Below are 15,434 nucleotides of genomic sequence, written 5' to 3' on the forward strand. Positions count from 1 at the left end.
CAAACAGCAGCAGAAATGGCAGCAGAGACCAATGTGTTGTGTAGTTCTTGATACATGTGCATTATAAATCAAATCCTGTCTCCAAAAATCTGTGAGTGGTTGGACTGTGCTGATGTCAGCACTGAGTGCCTCGTTCCTTCAGTACAATGGAACCAGGGGCTGAGCCAGTTATCATTCCCAGGGGCTGCACAAACCCTGCCAGGTCCAAGCAGTTGGCAAAGGGGATTTGGAAAACAGTTCAGCCAGTGGTGCTCTTTTAAAATAACAATTGCTCCTTGAGACCCTTTAACTCCTAAAAAAAAAAAAAAGACAAAAGAGGATGCTTTTCAAACCATCCTGCACCTGAGGTGAGCACAGAGAGCTCTGTGGGAAGGATCTGTGTGTCCTGTGGCTGTCAGGAGAGGCATTCCCAGTGTTCCTGCTGCTGGTGCATTGATGCTTCAGCATTTCCTCAGTCCTCCATGTTAGAGATGGAGCCACTTCAGGAAAAGTGCTGAGAAGCATTATGCAAAAATTGCTGAGCAGCTTTAGCAAACTTCTGGGCCTTGGGGTGAGCACCAGCTCAAAGATGACAAATAAGGAAGTTTTTTTCCCATTTTTCCTGACCAACGTGCCTGTGAAATCCCTGTGGAGAAAGGTGAAAAATACTTTGTGCCAGGAAATGAGGATTTGGCATCGTGTCGTGTTGGTTGTGTGTGCAATGTCACATACCATGCCTGCAGAAATAATAATGAAAATTTAACAACACAGATATCCTTGCCTGTGGAATTACTCAGGCAGTGGGGAGGACACTGGATCATTTATTTAGGAAGCTTTTCAGGCCCTGCAGCCCAGCCAGACTTACCACAGAGAGTGAGGGAGGGCAGTTACCTTGTTATCCTTATAAAATGTTGTTGTAACAATTCCTTGTTATCATCTTATCCTTATGTGTGTGCCCAGCTACACCCTCCCAGAAAGGTCAGACATTGAAATTTTCAGTATTTAAACATTCTGCTGGAAAACCTCTGTGTGTGATGCAGGTGAAGGGGGAGCACCACAAAAAGTAACCTGGGATGGTGCTGGATGTTTTCACTCTGCCAGTTTGGGCAGTGATTCCTTCTCAGGTGATGAAATTTTCCCACTAGTTTGGATATGCAGAGTCCTGTATCCAGACTTTTCAGTGACTGTGGACAACAGACACAACTCTGCCAGGAACAAACTTAAGTTGTCTTGCTAAGATTCTCAAATTGGTGTTTGTAAATTGTATTGATTTCCTTTTTCCCTGCAAAATCTGTCGCTTCTCACTCATTTCATGAGGCCCTCCAAGTAATATTTCAGTAGCTTAACTGGGCAACTCTTGCTTTGAGAATTTAATTTAAAGTATCTGAGAATTTAAATATAAATTTTTTTTTAAAATAGGAAACTTTTACTCCAAGTGTTTCTCTCCTGTTATTACAATGTTGTACAGAGCAGCAATTTCACACCACTTGGCTTATTTACTTCCCTTGTAACCTGAAGCTCATAAAGGAAGTTTGATTGTATAAATCAGGTTTATATCAGTGTGTTTCTATAAGTGGCACAGTGTCATATGATGGCAGAAAGGAAGAAGGGGGAAAATCCATTCTCAAATGTCTTCTTAAAAATTACGTTTTCAAGTCTATATATTTATCCATTGCAGTATAGATTTGTCATTATATGCTGTTTCTCAGAAATCCTTGAATTAATATATTTGACTGAAGAGCTGTGAGTAACAAATAGGGTTTAAAAAAATCTCCTTTGGATTAAATTACCGGGTTTAAAGGTACTGCTTTTTCAGAATTCACTAAAAATTGCAAGGGTTTTATATTCTCCAAGAGCATCACACAGACAGAAGGGCATAATCAGGAAAAATGAGCTTTACTGTTTCAGGTGAACTCGAGGAAGAATATAAAGTAGAACATAAAAATACTGAAGGCAAGTGGCCTCCAACTCCCTCAATAAAATTGGGGGGTGGTGATACCAAGGAGGTGTTGACTGAGAAAGTTTATTTATGTGTAGTATAAAAATTGCTTTTTCCTGGCCACTGTTTCCATTAATTCTTCAGTTCCTGATAATTTTTTAGCTTCACTTAAGGAAAACTCCCTGCATAATACTTGGTGTAAAGAGAGAGGGAGTGAAAATCGTTCTGGTGGGATATGGTACAAATTGTTTGATGGATTGACACGTTGCAGAGGAGTTGAATGGTTTGGACAGCCAAGAGAACTAACCAAAAATAAAATACTCCTAACCTCCAGGTTGCCAGAGCTCTTCTGTGGATAACACTTGTCCAAAGTGAAATTGTGGCTTGACACCTTCTGAAAATGAGTCAGCAGCTTATTTTGGTTTGTTATCACTATCAGATTGAACAATGTATTGTTTAAGAAAGATGGGAAGACAACGGTGCCTCTTCCCCTCCTTTAACGAGTGGTTGATGGTGGGAGGGGTTTTCTCATGTTGAAAAAACAAGAATTTGAATTCAGAAGAGAAATAGTTGGCAGGTGTGAGCAGATGTCATGTTCCTCTCCTTCCATCCACCACTGTAAAAATGGGGGAGGGGGAATGACTAAATAGGCTTCAAAAAGACAGAGAACACTTACTGCTCTTTTTCTGCATGAATTTGAATAATGTTCTGAATGATGGGATCTTTAACTGGCAGCTGATTTCACCTTCCCTTTCTGTGCCAGGGTGCACTTCAGTCAGAGCTCGTGGTTTTGGGGACCAGCCGTTCCCCCCGAGCAGGCTTTGGGAATCCTGGGTTTGATTGTCCTTTCCATCTGAGCCTTCCACTTTCCCCACACAATATTCTCTCATCTGGGAGCTCTGCTCTGGCAATAAACTCAGACAGGTGGGAGAGCTTGGAAGGGTTGCCTCCTGTGGGAAGTTCTTGGGTGGAAGGTTGTCCGTGTTGGGTGGTCCATGAACAGCTGGCACTTTGGGGTGGCCTCAGCAAACGGGAGCGGTGTGACACCACAATGCAAGGTTTGGACTTCTTCAGTATCTCTGTGCTTTCAGCACCTCCCCTCTCATTGATACCCTGTTGTGCCAAACCAAAATCAGGCAGAGAGCTGGAAACAGCTCTTCCCACTCCCTCTTCCAGTGGGTCATGGATGTGCTTCGAATGAGTCTTTTAAAGCACAGGAGCCCTTTCCAAACTGAGCATTTAACCTTTGAAATGGCCTGGGGTTGATTGTGCAGGTAAAGTCCAATATCCCTGAGCTCTGTAGTTAATGTTTGCTCCTTGTTTGGCACCAGGCTGGCCCAGCAGTGCTGCCCACAGGACAGGGCTGTGCCCGGGCATCTGCCACAGCTGGGGCACAACCTCTGTGCTTGGCACGGGCACTTTATACCCTTGGACTTTGGGCTGCTGTTGCTCTTTGGTACAAGTGTCTCCTACTGTGTTTCTTTACTGACTTACTTGGATTATCTTGGAGCTTTACAGTTCCTAAACCCAAGTTTTTGCTGAGCTCTGGCCTGGAAGGGAGTGGTGGGGCTGTGGGAAATGCTCTTCCTTGTTTTTCCTTGTCTTTACCAGAAAATCATTTCATGTAGTGATTCATCTGTAATGATGCACAGCTCCTCTTTTATAAATGATGGGGCAGGTCTGGTTACTCTTTTTCTGTCCCTCAGAAAAGGCTACTTGGGGTAATTTTCTTTTACTCACTGGGTAAAATACTGGTCTTGAGTGGGAATGGACTTGTGTGGAATCAGGAATACACAAACATGGCCAAAAGTATCTTGAAATTCCCTTCTCTCTCATCCCTGTCATAAATATTGTTTATTGCACTAATGTGTAAGGTTATTTCCTAAATAAAACTCTTAGGTGTCTGGTTTTCTAGATGCTCTCTAATTTAAGGATATTGAGACTTTAGTTAATAATATTGCAACCTTTTAAGCTTGTAAGTGGTTTCCAGAGAAAGCTGAAGGGGCTTATTTCCAAGGGGGATTTAAAATGCAAGGGCTTGGCTGTGTGTTGCTGAGGTTCTCTGACCATGGGGCAAACCAGTGGAAAGCTGTTGGAATCCAAATCCTTGTTGTGCTGAAGCAAAGGTGAACTCAAGTTCCTGGAGGTGGCAGGGAAGGCAAGAGGGACAGGGAATGTGAGGATGAGCTGGTCTCGCGTTGAGCTCTGCCTGGAGGTTGGAGCAGTGACCTCCACAGGTCCCCTTGAACCTCAATTATTCCATAACTACCCAGAGACTGAAGTACAAATACATCTTATCTCTGTCAGACAAACTCCTTTGTCTCTGCTGCTGCCTGGGGTGTAAAAGCTTTGGGATGGCATTGGAAGAGCCACTCCAAGGAGAGCAGTAGCAGATCCTGAGGGATAGGTGTAAAGCACGAGACACGAGGAGTTATGGCCATAAAGATAAGACCTGATTGCCCTGATTTAAGGGCAGGATCTCAAGTTTTATTATGTTATCCTCCTTGTTACAGTTGCTGGGAACAAATGGTGTCACATGGACACGGGGAGACACCACAGGAACTTCCAGATGCTCCTCATTTTACCTGGGGGATGGAATTGTGGTGCCAGGGCAGCTCTCTGGGCTGTGCATGTGCTTTGAGGGCCCTCAAACCCTGCTGAGGAGGCAGAGGGGAGGAAGAGGTTGCAGTTCCTTGTAATGAATCTTGCTTTTCAATCTGGCAAATGGACTTGGCTTGTGTAGCTTGGATTCCATGACTGTGGGACACACAAGATGTCAGTGTTTCACTCCAGAATCCCATCAGGAGGAGCTGGGCTTTCTCCTGCTGCTCACTGGTTTTTATCTTCTCTTCTATGTATACATCAGAAAGCAGAACTCACCTGCTTAAATATCTTCATTTTTTAGGTTAAATTAAGAAGAAAAATTGCAATTTTGAGTCTTCTGGGGGAGAATCAGGTTGCTCTTACCAATTTTCTGAATCTGAGTATTCTTTTTTCATTATCTCCAGCAAGTTGAGCATTGAGGGTCAGTTATCAAGGACACTCGTGCCTGGCTTTCCTCAGTCAATGCTACTCAAAGACACCTGCATAATATTAAAAGTTTGGCTTTGGGATATTCATTTTGAAGCATAATTATCAACTAACTGTGCAGGATAAGTAACCCAAACTCCCCAAACTGAACCACCTTGCAACCAGAGCAGCACAGGCTTCTTAGAGGCTGAAATGTGTAAGGTGCAGGTTGTTTCCTTTTGTGCACAAATAACTCTTGGCTCTTTTTTTTTCTTGTGGGGGACAAGATATTTTTATAACTGGTGGCTTTTAGTCTTATAAAGTAAATAGAATTATCTGAACCTTTACAGGTGTTTTTTGGTTGCGTGTTACGCCGCGAACGCCCTGGAAGGATATTGTGATACCTGGATGAAGTAGTAAGTGGAATTTAATGCTGACTTCTGTTTTTTCTTGGCCTGGCAGAAGAGGAAGATGGTGTTTGGGAGAATGGGCTGTCCTACGAGTGCCGCACTCTGCTGTTCAAGGCCGTGCACAACCTGCTGGAGAGGTGTCTGATGAACAGGAACTTCGTGCGCATCGGCAAGTGGTTCGTGAAGCCTTATGAGAAGGATGAGAAACCCATAAACAAGAGGTAGGATGGCTTATTTTGCTTTATGAGGGTTTTATTGGCTTTATTTTGCTTTTATCAGGATGTTTTGTTTTGCTTTGTTAGGGGTGGCTCGAGATTCGTGCTGGAAGAAAGGTTTAATCAAGAGAATTCTATGATTTGTTTGTGAGCCTGGATCTCTGCCCTTCCTCATTTTTTCTGCCTTTTTGGAGTTCTTCAGGGCTTTCTTATGACAGAGGAAGTAATGCTGAGTGTAGTAGGCAATCTCTTCTGTACTGGTGTTCATGTACAGACCATGGATAAGATTGGAAAAGAAGGTAGATTGGATAAGTTGGAAAAGAAGGTAGAGCCTTCTAGAAAGGAAGAAAAAGATACCTCTATGAAGAGATTCTTACCAATATCTGGGACTAATTCTGATTGTAAACACTAAGCTCATGGTAGAGAGCTCTTTACAGGTTCCACATGAGCTCTGGATAATCTGCATCTCATGGGAGATGTTGAGGGGAGAGTTTGGAATGTCAGCTCCTGGTCAGAAGGAAGGTGGTGTCTGGGAGCACTGGTGTTAAAAGGATCCATGTGGCCTCCACACTGAGGGGAGCAGGGCAAGGAGAGAATTCCTGATCTAAACTGGAAGGACTTCTCCTCCTGGCTCTAACGTGGTTTGACACGGTCTATGTTGCCTAGCAATAAATAATGAAATGAATAAAAACTAGGTTAGCTGGAACAAGTTTAATCGCTGTTCCCAAATCAGCTTTTAAAATCCAAAGTAATTTAAAGCTTAGATGATGGGTTTTTTTGTGTGGCTTTTGTGTGTGTGTGTGTGTGTGTGTCTGTGTATGTGTTAAATCTTGCATGCAGGAAATTTGGAGATCAGTGGCTTTGCTGTTTGGGTGTGGAGTTGGCCATTGTTGGCATCTTCTGCAATGAATTTAAACTTGAAAGAAATTTAGGAGCTGCTTTGGAGCAAAAGAAGCAGAAGCACATGTTTGTGTGTGTTTCTATTAGTAGTTGTGAACTGCTGCTTTTAATTTATGTATAAACTGGTCCTCTAGTTCTGAGCATCTCTTTCTCCACCCTGGTCAGGGCAAATGTTTCCTCTCTGGGGTGTCCTTGCCCATCCATTTTTTCTCTGTGTTGTTGCTATAAATCAATAATAAACAGTTTACTTTTAACTATTTCAGCCAGTACTGTCTTGGCACAGTCTGGGCTTCTCTCCTTTGAGGAGCTGGCTTACCAAACTGCCATTTGAAACTAGCATTAGTTATGTTGTGGCATCTCTTACAGTAACTCTCTAAAGCTGCAAAAGCTGCTGAAAGCTTTTAAAAATAAAATAGCAGCGTTTGTTTAATTTGGAGACTGATTCTTTTTGAAAGAAGGTCAGAAGGTCAACCTGCTTGATGAAAATAAGGAATTGTTTGCCTACCCACACACCTTCATCATGTGTAGCCCAGAACTACTGGAAAAACATGCAAAAAGATTGGACAGGACTGTGTAAGAGATTTCATTGGGGGGAAATTTCAGTATTTCCTACCAGGTAGCTCCAGGCCACGTGATGTTCTGAGCACTGGCCTTAGGAAATGAAGTGAGGGGAATGGTTAACAGATGGGAACACTCGTGGCATATTTGGCTTATCCCTTCTAGGAATATCTAGAATTTGGATAAACTGCAAAGCTGGGCTCTTCAGAGGGATCTCCTGGGGGAGAAACCCAAATCTTGCAGTAGGTGCTTTGTGGTGCCACCTCTGTAGCTGCAAAGTCTGGCACTCCCTGAGGGAGGAGGAAATGTCAAGAGGGATGGTTGGAGTGGATTTTGGTTTCTTGTATAAATTGGAACACTGTTCTAGTCCAAAGGAACATTTCTCTCTTATCAAAAGTCAACGGTGACACTGCAGCAAACTCAACATGAAGGGACTTGAGCCGGCCTGGAAAATGCTCTGACTGTTGCACCCGGGGTGTTCCTTACCAGCCAGCTGGCCTAGGACTAACAAAAACTAAACCTGAATACAACTTTTACATAGTTTTCATTCCTTAGGATCCATTTAATCAACCAGACCTATAGGAAATGTATCTTTTTTTTTTTGTAGATGTGGCTGACTTCATTAAAAACCAAACTAAACCCCAGCAACCCCTCCCCAAAGCCACTCCTGTGTGCAGGAGTGGGGATGCACATATCAGTTTTGAAGCTCTAGTTCTCTTTGATCCCATATTCTATGCTTTGCTGTCTTTGGGGCTGTTCTTTGCATTAACATTCAGAAACCCTGTGAAGGGATTCCCGTGCCTGTGTAATTTGAAGGCCTTCAGTGTCCTGGGGATGTGAAGTTTGCTACCAACGCGCTTTGGATCTGAGTTTATCCAACCCTGCACTTTGGGGCTTGGCCAGCCACTGGAGAGACTTGTTCCCTGTGTTTTACAGCTCCAGATTTCAGTCAGGTTGGTTGTTCTTGCTGGCAATCTTCAGTCTCAAAGACTTGGAGTGCCAAGGGAGCGCTCGGAGCTCTCGGTGGTGGAGGTGACTTCCCGGGGCTGTGGGACCTCAACCCTGCTCTGTCCCTGCCTGTCTCTCTGAAGGATGTGCAAATAGAGCTGTTTCTTTCATTTGAAGCTGATCCCATCTGGATTTTTCCTAGTTCTGTTTGAAAGCATGTATTTCCAGAACGGGAGGTTTTCTGTTCCCTGCTCTCCCAACAATAGCAGTCGTGTGTGTGGGGGCACAGCAGCCGTGGGGCTGGGATTCCTGAGAGGTGTTTGCCTGTGAGAACAGACCCTCCAGCAGCTCTGCTTTCCTGGCCATTGCTCTATTTTTTTTCTCCTTATATCAGGTCATATTAAAAAAAAAAGTCCATTTCATCAGACATCTTAATTTTCACAAGACCCCCTAATGTTCATAATCTGATGCCGCTGTGGCGTGCGAATGGATGACCAGGGAAGTAAGAATTACTTTTAAGTGTTTGCTGCTTAATGATGTGACTTCTAGAACAAATAAACTTATTAAATAACATGAGGTCAGTTTAATATCTCTCAAAAATGCTGCTGGGGGAGCAGGAAGCCCTCAGCTGTTTGCCTTGCGCCGTCACGTGTTGACGCGGCTGCGAGGGAACAACCGTGACCTGCTCTTCCCTCCCTCCCTCCCTCTGCCTCCCCTGCTGCTCCCCAGTCTAAAACCAGCTCTGAGCAAAGCGAGACACTCATGGATTTGGTGAAATTTGATCTGGTAGAACAAGTCACGATTCCCGAGCCTGAGGAAACTGTCTGAGGTTTTCAAGTATGTTGGTTCCCCTCCTGTTTATAGATCGGGCAGGGATGGAGCAGCCAACTCCCTCTGGGTGTGTGGTGGGGCTGCTGCTCCTTTTTAAATGGGTGATTTCAGCAGAACAGCAGTAAAATAAAACACTGAAGAGAAGGTTTTGCTAATGGTCTTAGCTGTAACCAAACAGAGAGAGAATAATTGCCCCTGTATTTGTCACAACCTGTCTCGGTCACTTAAAGCAAGGGAGACACAGAAACTCAATGTGGTTTAAACAACTGCACATTAAATTAAAGTTTGACAAGCAGGAATGTCATTCCCCTTTCTCCTTTCCAGCCAGTTGTGTTGTTTCTACCACTTTCAGGAATATGGTTGTCTATGCTTTATTCCAAAATCCACCCTCTAAATGTATGAGATTGTGACCTGCTGCATCCAGCTGGTCTGGTTGGCTGCTCCAATAACTGTCTCTGCAGGAGACTGTTCCTCTTACTCATTAGCAGTGTATACCTGGGATCAATATGATTAGGAAACTTGTCAAATTAAATACTACTTTAGTTGGAATTTCATCCTGGAGATGAAATCTGACACTCCTAATGAAGCAGAAGTGCCCCGTGTTTACATGGAGGGCACCTCTTGGAGTTTTGGTCAGAATTACAACTTGCTAAACTTTAACACAATTGAAATACCAGTAAGCAAATAATTGAGTAATCCTGATTTTGTGGGTGGATCTGATAGACAACTGAAAACCTCTCATTCTAAAAGGTGCTATATTACTTGTGTGGTTGCTTTTTCTTTTCTTCCTTGTTATTGGGAAATAATACAACCACTTGCAGTGGGTGGCAAAGCAGAACTTGTGTCTGACAAGTTCACTTAAAAAAACAAAATGCAGAAAAAACACCAGAGAAAAACATCACACCCCCAAAACAAGTAAAAACCCCCCAAAATCCCTCCCCAAACCCACTTGGAAAAGCACAGATGATAAGCTTATCACAGCCTACAAAATGTAACTTGCTGCACAGGTTTCCCAGGTTTGTACCCTTAGTCTGGGTACAGGATTTTATAATGCCAGCCCACCATTCTATTCTTTTTTCTCCATGGAAATCCTATTTTAACTACCTGATATAAACAACAACTCCATGGAAAATGACTGCTGAGAAATATGCCAGGTATCAGTTTGGTTTTATTAGAAACCTTTGTACACGTAATTATCTGGATTTCAAGGTGTGCTTATCACAGTTCTGGATACAGGGATTTTTTTTTATTCTCTACCTCATCTTACCATGAGGAAGAACTGGCCCCAGTGGGTGTGATCCCTGGTTCCTGGGTGGAATGGCCATGGCTGGGGGGACTGTGGGGGGTGTTATTTTTTAGGCTGTGCCCTGGAGATGGTCCTGCTGCCCAAAATGTCTGTCTGGATAAAGGAACAGCACTGGTGGGATCAGCTGTTGGTGCTTGGTCTTCTCTGCCCTTAAACAAAAGCAGTGCTGTGCTTTTGGTCTTTCTGACCCACATTTCTCCCTCATCCCCCTTTTGGCTGCCTTTTTCCCATTTCCCATGGCTCATCTTCCCACAGGAACAGAGTATTGTACTCCTTGATCCCCCAGAATGATGCTGGGAGTTATTATTAATTCCAAACAAGACTTCTGGGTGCTAAAGCTCCAAAATTCCTTCATCCTGGAGTTAACCCCCAGGTTTGGGCTTCATTTCTGTGTGTTTAGTTTGCAACAGTAATATCTGGAACCAAGTGGCTCTTCCTTGGAATATTTCCTATGGAGGCTGCTCAGCTCTTTGCAGTATAAATTTCCTCCCTATGTTAATCTTTAAATCAAACAATGTCAACATTTTTTTACACCAGCTCTAATGAGGCTGTTCTGGCATCGTGTCCCGGCAGGAGAGCAGGTGATGTTTTTCCTTTGACTGGAGACAGCTGGAATTGAGAGCTGCTGTAAGTAGGACAGTGCAGGATAAACAGCAGGAGCTGAGAGCATTGATCACATGATTGTCTCTTTGGAATATTGGGTTGCTACAGAGACTACAAGCAGACAAATTTAGCACTTTACATCACAAAGCAGTTTTCTCTTATTTAGCTTAAATTACACTGGTAGTTGGTTCATCAGGAAAAAATGATACGGCTCTTGGTTTTTAGCTTTCAACAATAAATCTGCTCTTTTTGTTCACTGAACAATGAAATAACACAAAACCCATCCAGATACTTGAGATTTTGTTAAATGGCAATTTGGTAATGCATTTCCATTTTAAACTTTGAAAAAAAAAAATCTGGCTTAACAAGATGTTTGTAAATGTTTCAGGATGGGAAAGAGCAATACATGGAAAGCTGTTACACTGGCTTTGAAACACAGCAATGTCTAAGGATTCCCCATTCCCCAAATCTGCTCTGGATCCTAATCCTTTATAGCACAGGGATATTTCTCTGGGAAAGCTCAACTTCAGATCATTGAGATTTGCAGCCTCAAATTAAAGGATGCTACAGTATAAGGTGACAGGTTTATTAGTCTCATTTAAGTTCTGAAATACAGGAACAGGAGCAAACTTTTTGTAGGACTGTTTATAATTGTGTCTGGAGAAATACAGACCTTTTGTGTTATACACACACACACACATATATATATATTTTTGTATGTGTATATATATAAACTTGCTGCATTCTGAACAAATCAGTTTTCTGCTTCTTAGTGTCTTAGAGTTTTAGTGTGTACACAAATAAAATTTTTTGTTTCAGCTTTGTTTTTATTGGGGTGAAGCTCGTTAATAATGAAGTTTAATTTAAAAATATGGAACTCCTGGTTGACTGTGGCTTATTCTGCAATACAGGTCACTTGCTACATTTATATTTGTTTTAGTGCACACAGTGTGCTTATGGAATAAATACATATTTTTAACTCTCTGGTCCAAACAGAATCCAAACATCCCCAGCTGGGCTGGAGAGCCTTTTGACAGGAATCATTAGTGATGTGCTTTGAACTGGAAGTTTTTTCTCCTTTGCTGTTTCTTTGTGTTCCCATCCCAACCAGCTTTGTGCTGTATTTCCCTCCCTGGCCATGGGGAGTTCCTGGGAATGTTGGAAGGGTGTTTGCTGCTCCCTCTCTTTGTCACAGTCATATATATGAGATATATACATTTATCATATGTAGAGAATGAGGACCTGATGTCTTTTATCCTCTATTTTCCTCAGTGCTTAAAAGGCAGAATAACCCACTCAAAATAACTAAAACAAAACAAAAAAAACCCCTTCTGAAGTATTTCATAGTTAAACAATTTATGTGCTTGCCTTGTGTGTTTTTTTTTTTTCCTCTTTCATTTCTTAAATCAAGAAAACTCGAATATTTTCCCTGGCAATTATTGTTGGAGGTGTGTTAATATAACATTCTAATTTTGGTGTTTTACTTATATTTTGCTGATTACAGCAAATGAATTTTTAATTTCCTGCTCCTTTGTAGTCAGAATTAAGTTTGTGGGGTTGGGTAATTCAGGATTGTGGTGGGTGGGAATTGGAGATGCCCTGTTTAATCCAGGATGGGGTTTTGGAGCAGCAAAGGTGCAAATGGGGTGGTGGAGAAGCTGCTCCTCTTTGGTGCTCTGGGGTGTTCCAGCTGCACCTGGAAGGGCTGGATTGTCCCAAAAAGTGTTCTGAGCAAGCCCCTCACCTGTGCTGATTCCTTCCAGTGCTGGATCTCCACCAATTAAAGGGAAAAGTTAATAAACAATCAAATAACTGAACAGGAAGGGTCTTAGGGCTCTGTGGGGTTTGAGTCACCTTAAACCTTTTCCATATTTACATTTTTATTTCAAAGAGAACATATTTACTTGTAAGACCAAGAATTTACTATAGGAGGTTTTGCTGTAGAAGAATTTAGTGTTTTAGAAAGGAGCTTCTTTGATCCCTGGAATTCATTTAAGGACCAGTGTGGTGAAGGACAACCCTTTGGAGATGTTCTCCTTGGGCACTGGGATGCAGCACTTGGGAGCCCTCAGGTCTGTGCTGAAATTATTGTCAGCCAGTCCTCATATATTGATTTTTTTGGTGCAGATGCCCCAAGGATTCTGGGTGCTGGCCAACACCTACCAATTTCAGGCAATCATTTTATAACAGACTGAAATAATGATGCATAAGAATTAATTAATTAGAGCCTTCCAAGTGTAGCTGATGTGTTTGTGCTCCCAAACAAAGTCTGTTCTGCCCCATTCCAAGGGAGATGGTGGGATCAGAACTGGGACAGAAGTTCTTCCTTGCACTGTCCCTTTTCCTCCCTCAGGGAATGGCACAATTGTGTCCTTTACAAGGATTTGGTCAATATTTTGGTAAGGCCAGCAGTGCTTTGGCTCAGAAGCAGTTTACAAAGACAATCCAGGAAAACAGGAGATAGGAATTACATAAAACAAACAAACATCTTCTCTCCCAGTCGAAACATCTGGATGCTTTATTTATTTTATTTATTTTAAATTTACTATTAAATGTGCTGCAGGGTCTTTTCTTTGGAACTAAAAGTGGGGTCAGTCTGTGACTTTTGAGCCAGGGGGGTTTGGAGTGGGCCCTGAGTGGGGATTAGGGAGCTCCTGGTGCATCCAATGTTTGGGAAGCACTTGGAAGATCTAAAGCCCGACATTGGGACTAATGTGGAGACTAAACCCAGGCCTAATGACCTTTTTATCAAGAACATTTCAGGTTTGCTAATGGAGATGTGCAAACCTCCTGTGCACAGGAATTGGAGTGTGGTTTCCCCTCCCACCTTTCAGGTTTTCTTGCAAAGGTAGAAATAGAAATTGTATTGAAATTTTCCACAGCAGCTTCTGTTTTTTTTTTTCCCCTCCATAAAATAATAATCCTTTGTCTCTGAACCTAAAACATCTTTGTTTTGTCTGATTAGAGGGAAGAGGGAGCAGAGGGAATCAAATGGATTTATACAAATGTATTTTAATGGAGTGTAGATGAGGACTGAATGTTGCTTCAAATAACATTATTCCCAAGGAGTGTCTCTTTGCTATTTTATTTTTTATTTGCTTTTAAAGTTGTTTTCAGTATTGGAACTCATTCTGGTGTGTTCAGATGAAAATTCAGTTTGTTCTGATGATACTTGATAACATCTGTATTCCGAGATCAGGTGGAAATGGGATTATTGATGTTTCAGTTCTGTGATTAGGACTTCAATGAAATATTAATGGAGCAACTTCCTATTCAGGGTCAGACAAGAAAAAGAGATTTTTTTTTTTTTTTTGAGAATTAGGATTTTGTTTTCAGTATTTTCTGTTGAAATACGTGCAACAATACATGGTGGTAATTGTAAAAGTACAAAAAAGGGGAAGGTTGTCAATGCTAACTTTAAAACAAGCAATTATTTTAATTTATTGCCGTTTCTGCACCTTAAGGATGTCACTGACTCTCTGTTCATGCACACTTACATTTCAAAGTGTTGAGGTGGAGGTATTTTTCTTTTACATTTCAGTCCTCAGCTGCTCTGCACAAATTCTCAGTGATCTGAGGCACCTAAAATAGCCTGCAAATAGAAATGGAGTGAACAGGAAACCACCAGCCTGTTCTGTTACTGTGTCCTGGGCTGAATTGCACAGATAATTTGCCTATTTACCCCAAAGTGACAAGGAGGTAGATTTTTTTTTTTTTTTTTGCTTGATTAGAATTTTTTGGCTGTGAGGTGAATTATTGAGAAGATTAGAGAAAGACTTGGAGAAATGGTGGAGATATTGATATATATATATATATATATATATATATAAAATTATCATTATTTTTTAAATAGGTTATGATAAGGTTTGGAATATCCCTCCTAAGCTGAGGTTGAAGCAGCATTTTGCACTAAGAGAATGTGCAAGTGTATTAATTTAAAAAAAATTAAAACCATTCATGGTGACAGTTTCTTACTAAGCCCATAAACCAGTGGCTGTGGGAACATCCAGTACCTTCCAGAGCTCTGGTCCTTTCTATCCCCCCTTTTCTCCAGCTCCTGCAGAGACCTTCGTTGTGTATTGATAATCTTTTTTATTTAAATAGGATTCTTCATTTCTTGTGATTATTTCCCATGCACTGAGATTTCCTGGAGTTCTGGGAGGATGTTCAGTGGGAAGCACCAGTTTCTGAGCACTTTCTGTTGGAAACTTCTCCCCTGCTGAGTTGGGGAAGAAAAAGGTTTTAATTTGGGGTGGGGGTATTTTTGGGGTTGGCTTTTGCATGGTGATCTTGAGTTTTCCTTGCTGCTCCTCAGGACTGGTTTTGCAGTGGGATGAATTGAAATGCTCCTGTTATCATGCTGATGGCTCTCTTTGTCTTGGTTTATCTGAATTCCATCAGATTATGCTGACCTTTATCTGGGTAACAATGGGGTGTTTACAGGAGATGTAGCTTTATTGCATTTAAAGTGTATTTAAAGAATATGTGCTTTTGTTTTTAAATTTTGTCTCACTTATCCTGAGCTTCTGAATTGTTGTCTGTCACTCAGAACGAGACACTACCAACTCTTTCCCCCTAAACCATCCAATATGGTTTTTAAAATAAAATTCAATTGGAAAATCAGTCTTCCACCATTTGCATAAGGATTAAAGTTTAATCAGATTTCCGTACAGGAGTTTAGTGGTATGTCCTGGCCACGTGAACCTAAAATCATCAACAAGATGCTCAGCTCCATC

General features: G+C 41.8%; 1 protein-coding gene across 1 annotated transcript in view; it reads left to right on the forward strand.

The window, feature by feature from the left end:
• MED13 (mediator complex subunit 13) overlaps window positions 1-15,434 on the forward strand; it is a 53,176-nt gene that overhangs the window by 6,688 nt on the left and 31,054 nt on the right. The window contains exon 3 of the mRNA XM_051809814.1: window positions 5,390-5,558. Coding sequence (XP_051665774.1) covers window positions 5,390-5,558 — 169 coding nt within the window. The remainder of the gene's footprint in view (window positions 1-5,389; window positions 5,559-15,434) is intronic.

The sequence above is a fragment of the Manacus candei genome, unplaced genomic scaffold (genome assembly GCF_025592945.1).
Source record: "Manacus candei isolate 608988 ecotype Guabito, Panama unplaced genomic scaffold, ASM2559294v1 h1tg000076l, whole genome shotgun sequence".
In the NCBI taxonomy this organism is placed as follows: domain Eukaryota; kingdom Metazoa; phylum Chordata; class Aves; order Passeriformes; family Pipridae; genus Manacus; species Manacus candei.